Genomic DNA, 7,500 nt, shown 5'->3' on the forward strand with positions numbered 1-7,500 from the left:
CTATCGCGCGAAACAGGACGATGACGAGAGGGAAGAAGAAGAAACAGAAGAAAAACCCGAGACCTCACGTCGAAGGGAAAGAGAGAGAAAAAAATGTGCTTTTAGGGGAACATAAGGTCACCGGAGTAGATCAGACCAGGGTCAAGAAGCGCCCTCCGTACACCACCTCCTACTCCCCCTTTCTGCTTTTCCTCTCCTTCGTCGGGTATTTAAAGAGGTCGCGAGGCCTTCCTGGGCACCAGAAACCGACCGAGCGTTTCCACGTCGACATTACAAAGCACCATGAGAGCCGTGAGTAGATTTTAGATATTGTTCCAGGTTTCGTGATATGTATCTTGTTACTTAAAGAGTCTTTCTAGTGTATGGAAGTAGCTTCATTTTACGTCAATCATGATCCATTTTTACCTCAATTTCGGCTTTATTCGGCCCTGGGCAAGTTGAGGAAAGTACTGGGGTATGCCAAACGATTTTCTGTTTTGTTTTCAATATATTCTCGTTTTGGATACTTAAGGGTCTTTTAGCTATATAATACAGCTTATTTAAACCTCAATTCCTGTTTTCCTCGGATCTGGGCAAGATAAGGAAGGTATTGGGGTATCTGTGCAAAGATGTAGTTATGAGATATGTGTTATCAATAAGATATTCTCCTAGAACATTTGAGACTCTTTCAAGAGTATAAAGACAGCTTCATTCTCCGTCATTCCTGACACTTATTTAACCACAATTCCTTTTTCCTTCGGGCCTGGGCAAGATCAGGAAGGAATTAAGGTATCTATCCAATGTGCCTCTACTTATATAAACTGTCCCTAGACAGAATTCTGTGAAACACAACTATTGATTAGAAAATACAAAATCAAGACGAAGTTTTTGAAAGACTAGATTAACATATTGTCACCAAAATTTAGGGGAAATGTCTTTGCCTTTAGACGAATCTTTGGTCAAAATTTCAATAGAATCCGGGCAGCAATTCTTGAGGAATCTAGCAAAATGAAGCAGAGAAAGGCACCGAAATTTGAGTGAAGGATAACAGAACTATTGTAAACTTTGACTTAAAGTCTCGTGGAAATTCTTACGTAACTTTTCGAGTGGTTTAGACAACCGGACGAACAAACAGGAGTGGAGAAAGTCCCTTCGCGAATGTAACGTAAACATGTTGAGACAATGAACAGAGAATAGAGGTGAAGAACAGGGAGGAACGATATTGAGGTAGAACGGAGGGTGAGGATAAACGTGTGAGGAGAAAGTGAAGAAGAGAGAATGTTCCTCACTATTTTGAAATCGCATGGGTGCATCTTGTTAGATTGTTCAGCGATTATTATTATTATTATTATTATTATTATTATTATTATTATTATTATTATTATTATTATTATTATTATTATTATTATTATTATTATTAACTGATAATTTTCTTTAATATTATAAAGAAAATAGCTTATAATTATAATAAAAATGTAACATTCCATAATTATTATTATAAAAATGCAACTTTCCTTTGAGATAAGAGTTTATTAAACATTAAGACAATTATAATTATAATAATAATAATAATGGCAATAATAATAATGATAATAATAATCATAATTATTATTATTACTTTACAAAAGGAATAATTATGATTATTAAGAAAAGATATAACTCATTCTTTTGAATCAGGAAATAAAGCAAATACCGGGGCAATTATTATTATTATTATTAAAATTTTATTTTTTGGTCTATCACAGTCCTCCAATTCGACTGGGTGGTATTTATAGTGTGGGGTTCCGGGTTGCATCCTGCCTCCTTAGGAGTCCATCACTTTTCTATTATTATTATTATCAGCGTAAAGTTATTCTTGCTGGATTTGGAACTTATTTGAACTTGAATTTTAACTTGTTTTAAATTTCGAATTACTTACTAAATTTTAAAACTCTTTCTAACTTGTTTTTCTGGCTAGATTGTAAATCATTTATCATTAATAAAAACAATAATAAAAACTCCATCATCACACATTCATGCCCTAACTTACTTTCCCTCCCTTCTCTCCCCCTCTTCCCCAAATAAGGTCATTTTCGCCTCCCTCCTCGCCGTGACCTTGGCTGCCAAGCTGCCGGGAGAAGCCGTGACCCCACCGGTGCCCATCGTTAGCCAGAACCAGGTCAACCCAGTCAACGGCGCCCACAACTTCGAATTCGAGTCTGGAAACGGGATACAGTTCACCGAATCAGGGTCGGAGGGAGCTGCCGGGGGTGCCAGCCGTATCGGGTCATTCAGGTGAGACGAGGGTCAACAAAGGTCGCTTTTTGCATTCGTACCAACGGGACTGCCACCCTTATAGACAGACAGTTGGTTAAGCCATTTAGATTCGTCCTGATATATTCTAGCTCTGATATAATAAGCAGAATTAGTTATTTATGCATTCATACCAGCGGAACTGCCACCCTTATAGACAGAAGTAGACATGAGCTGAATTACTAACTAGCCAGTAAGATCCAGTTTGACGTATTTTGGGTCTGACATCTTAAGTAATAAATTTTATCCATTCAAACCAACGGAAAGTCCACTCTCTTGAGCTGAAACAGACATGAATAAACTTTTTTACTAAGTCAGTTAGATACATTTGACATATTTTGCTTCTAATTATCATAGATAATATCATAAACAATAAATACAAGCTATGCATTCATACAAACGGAACGTCCACCCTCCTTGACTATAAATCACCTCCACTATACCATTTAGAATTGATTAAACATCTTGATATGCTAGCTCTGACATTATATTAAACAAAGGTAACTTTTGCATTCATACCACTGGAACACCTACCCTCCTTGACCATAAGTCATCTCCACTATATATCAGCCAATAAGATTCATCTGTTCATTAAACCTAACGGGACTTTCGACCTTCCCTCAACAGCTTCCCGATGGAAGATGGCTCCGTCGCTTCAGTGAGCTTCGTGGCCGATGAGAACGGATTCCAGCCCGAGTCCTCGTTGCTGCCAGTGGCTCCTGCCTTCCCCCACCCCATCCCACAGTTTGTCCTCGAACAGATCGAGTTCGCCCGTCTCGAGGACGAGCGCAAGGCACGCGAGGGAAAGACAACCGTCTAAAAAAAACTTTCAAAATTGTCTAAATTGACTGAATTGTCCAAAGTCCATCTTTTATGTCCTGGAAATTCTAAGATCATCTTCGCGAATGTTTAAGAAATGTCTTGATATATTTCAAAGATATTCTGCTAAGTCTTTGTATAACGTTCTTTCGAGATATTGCTTAAGAATATTCTTAAAACATTTATGAAGATCTCTCTGACTCTTTAAGATATTTCGTGCTATTAACTTGAGAGGCAATCAAAGATATTCTCTTTGATGCCTAAAATACTCGTTTTCTCTAATCTTATGATTGCTTTACCATCTAAATTTACAATCAGGTAACCCTGAAGGAGACAGGGTGGCCACCCTGTCTCCTTCACCTAGTCTAGCCAGGTACACAAGATCAGTTTCTCGAAGAAACTCTTATTTTTTATTCTTCTCTCACTCTTTCCAATTCCCGGACTTTGGATCAATTCATCTCAAAGTCTTCCAAGTGATTCATGAGGTAGCCCACCACAGCAGTGAATAACTGTCTTATACATTCATTTTCCTGGTGTTCATTCGTATGTCATTGACGATAACGTGTTTGAATGCTTCTGTATTTATTGAGATGCTGATTACTGAATAAATTATTTACGAGAATTTATTTGTTTATTTATTCTTGGTATTTCTATGTATGAATGGGGGATTTTGGGTATACTATCTATCTATCTATCTAACTAAATAACTATCTATCTATCTATCTATCTATTTATTTATCTACTTATCTGCAGCTTGTTTTTTCGCCTGCTAGCAAAGTGTGGACTCACATGGGACCTCTAGAAAGACTACTTCTATGAGAGAGAGAGAGAGAGAGAGAAGAGAGAGAGAGAGAGAGAGAGAGAGAGAGAGAGAGAGGTGGAAGGTAGTTGATTTCTTGGTCACTGAATAATGAAAATTAAGATGCCTTTGTGAAAATCAGTGACCTGACCCTGCACTTTGGCTTCATTAGTAACATTTCTACACCAGATATCAACTCTTTCTCTCTTATAGTTTCAGGTTTAAAAGCTGATGACCTGACTGACGACATGTGACCTCAAATATGGACTCTTTTTCTTGCACAGTTCAAAATCAAGAACTCATGACAAAATTAATGACCGGTGACCTCTTTGTATTGCTATGAACTTGACCTATGGATGCGATATATACAATGTTGAATCCCAATCATACATAAATGATATTATTGGACTTAAAATTTTTTATCTTTAGTTGGCAGCAGACTAATCAGAAGGTCACTTCAGGTTATGCCATGTGGCCCACGGAGGCATGGGTCACCTCAATCTATGTTCCTGAAGACACTACACACATTAACCTTGATAAAGAGCCAAGGGTCATCCCAGGTCACGGTTCCGTGATTTATCAGGTCGAGGGTAATAACTCTCTCTCTCTCTCTCTCTCTCTGACCTTTCAGGACCTTTGGAGTTTCAAAATCTTGTGAATTGTCATTGACATTTTGTATGTAAATTTTTTGTCTGAGAGAGAGAGAGAGAGAGAGAGAGAGGAGAGAGAGAGAGAGAGAGAGAGAGAGAGAGAGAGAGAGAGAGAGAGAGAGAGTTGGCATCGGGGATATACTAGACAAGTTTGGGCGGTTAAGACATACCAAAATTGTAATATGAATGACAATGGCACATGTAAAGACAATAATAAAAATAAAAATAAGAAATAAACAATTGCAATTATGATTAACAAGATAAGCGCAAAACAAAATAATTAAAGCAACAGTATCTACAACAGTAAAAAACAATAAAACAACAACACCACTTGACAGGCACTTAAAAAACTAGGCAACAAAAAACGACACTTACACATTCCTTTGGAGGTAACATCCAACGAACGCCCCAAATTCACTCGGGCGCATCTTGACCCACCTGTCCTTACCTTGAGGGGTAAGGGTGGGTGAGGGTGGGTAGTGGGGTGAAGGGACCACGGGCAGTTGGGTAGAGGAAGATGGATCGCTGGATTGGATGTGTGTTGTACTATATCTTGACTTGAAGGAGTGACAAGATATCCTCTTTTGAAACTGCTATGAAAGTTGATGCGCTTAGGCTGGTCTCAAGCCCGGATAAAAAAAAGAAGAGAGCGATGTGCAAAGGTTAAAGACACCTTCTTACGAATTGGTCTCAAGCCCGGATGAAAAGAGAGGCCTTGTGTTTAAGGGTTAAAGGCTACTTCCTTTTAAACCTGTCTCAAGTCCGGATGGAAGACGAGTGCTAGTTGCAAAGGTTGAGGTTTCTTTCCTATAAACTGGTCCCAAGCCCGGATAGAAGGAGAGGCCTATTTACAAAGGTTTAAACCACTGTCCATAAAAAACAAACTTCTAAATGTTTCTTTGCCAAAAACATTGGGTAGGAAAATGTATCAAAGAAGCCCTACAATGTCTCTTGCAAAAGGATCTTGGGAGTCCGTTGCGAGATGCAATACGTAACAATAAAGTACAAGGAGAGAAAAAGGTTTGTTATTTTAACCTCGGTTATAGAAAACGAGAGTTGAGTTACGTTTTTTTACGCGATCGTTTATGTAAATTCAATTTTGTACATCCATCTGAGAAACGTGTACTTTTCAACCCGTTTTGCGTAAACGTTTATGAAAGCTAAAAAAAGTAGCATTTATTCATACAAACGTTTAAGAACGTTAAATCTGATAAATTCATCAAATAACGTAATTTTTAAAGCCATCTTACGGAAAGGGTAATGAACGTTTATTCCTATTAATACCTTACCAAAACTTTTTTTTTAAAATCTCCCTTCTCAAAGATAATCGTTTAATCTTAATCCATTGATACGTTTGTGTCCTGATATAGAATCACTTAAAAAAAAAACAAATGTTTGATTATATTTATTCCTTTCCCATACCAGGAAGCTCTCTCAAAAAGAAAAATAGAGTACTTAGAAGAACTAACCCAAAATGAAAAGAAAATAGATATAATGAATATAAGTGAAACCTGGTATTCCCAAGAGACTGGGAATGATGATCAAATAAAAGGGTTCCAAACTTATAGATCAGATAGAAAAAATAGGAATCAAGGGGGAACCGCAATATATGGGAAAGACAAAAAACAAGGAAAAATATATGAGAAATATAGTAACTCAGAATGTGAACTAATAGCGGTGGAATTTGAATCTGAAAAATTGATGAACATAGTAATATATAGTAACCTCTCCCTAATACTAAAGAGTTTGACTTAATAATTGAAAAAATTGGATGATATATGTAGAAATCACAAGGACTGGACTATTCTCCTATCTGGTGACTTCAACTTTCCTTTCGTAGAATGGAAAGAACGAATAGGAGATTGTGGTTGTACAATTATACATATAAAAAAGAGAGTAATAGTAGTGCAGAAGATAAGAGGCAATTTGAAAGCTATTAGATATGCTACTAGAATACAACATTCAACAAATAAATCACCTGCCAACAAGAAAGGAAAATACTTTAGACCTAGTATTTGTGAACGAGATGAATTATGTTAAAGAAATAATAGTTTATAATGCGAGTATTTCAGACCATAATGTCATAGAATTAACAGTTCATTCCAAAGCAAGTGAAAATAGAGATAAGCAAGAAATGAAAAAGTGGGAAGGATATGGAAAATACAACTTCTACAGTAAAAATATAAAATGGTCAGAAATTATGAAGAATTAAACAAAGATTGGGATAACATTTTCGTAAGTGATGACATAAGGGTAAATACGGAGATATTATATAAAATATTGGAGATAATAGTGGAAAAATATACCGAAGAAGAAAAGTAAACATCATTCATGCATACCAAGAGACAGAAGAATCTTGTTCCAGAAAATCAGAAAGTGGAAAAAAGGTCTTGCAAAAGAAAAAAATGCATGGAAAGTATAGAAACAAAAAGTAAGATAGGAAAATGCAGAAAAAAAGATTATACAAATCAAAAGAAAATGAAAAAAACGGGACTTGGAAGAAAAAACCCTATTAAATATCAAGCAAAACCCCAAAACCCCAAACTATTATACTCATATGCGAAGAAGATGAATAAAAGAAGAATAGAAATAGGCCCTCTGAGAATTGAAGGGAGATTAACGAATGAAAAAAAAAAAAAAGGGAAATTTGCAACCTACTGGCAGAACGATATAAGAGAGAATTCACCCCTAGAATAGATAATGAAGATAATGATATAGAAGTAAGGGATGAAATATGAATATTTAGCTGACATAGATATTAATGAAGCTGATATTGTGCAGGCTTATTAATGAAATTAAAAATGGAGCTGCTGCAGGGCCTGATGGAATTCCTGCTATTTTGTTAAAGAAAGTAGTTCATTCTATCGCAAAGCCACTTGCAATATTATTAAGACAAAGTGTAGATACAGGCAAGATATATGATGAGCCACAAATTAGCGTATATTTACCCCTACCTTTCAA

At 36.4% G+C, this 7,500-nt stretch overlaps 1 protein-coding gene across 1 annotated transcript; it reads left to right on the forward strand.

Annotated features, from left to right (window-relative positions):
* The first annotated feature begins 167 nt into the window (after window positions 1-167).
* On the forward strand, window positions 168-3,712 carry LOC135203700 (cuticle protein AM/CP1114-like). Its single transcript, XM_064233603.1, has 3 exons — window positions 168-291; window positions 2,045-2,253; window positions 2,899-3,712. Exons 1-3 carry the CDS (start codon window positions 283-285, stop codon window positions 3,089-3,091), a joined length of 411 nt encoding a protein of 136 aa, XP_064089673.1. The 5' UTR covers window positions 168-282; the 3' UTR covers window positions 3,092-3,712.
* The last annotated feature ends 3,788 nt before the right edge of the window (window positions 3,713-7,500 follow it).

The sequence above is a fragment of the Macrobrachium nipponense genome, chromosome 36, assembly GCF_015104395.2.
Source record: "Macrobrachium nipponense isolate FS-2020 chromosome 36, ASM1510439v2, whole genome shotgun sequence".
Taxonomy (NCBI): Eukaryota; Metazoa; Arthropoda; class Malacostraca; order Decapoda; family Palaemonidae; genus Macrobrachium; species Macrobrachium nipponense.

Coding starts and splice junctions, on each gene's coding strand:
- LOC135203700 (XM_064233603.1), top strand. Junction 2,254..2,898: donor AGCCGTATCGGGTCATTCAG/GTGAGACGAGGG, acceptor TTCCCTCAACAG/CTTCCCGATGGAAGATGGCT.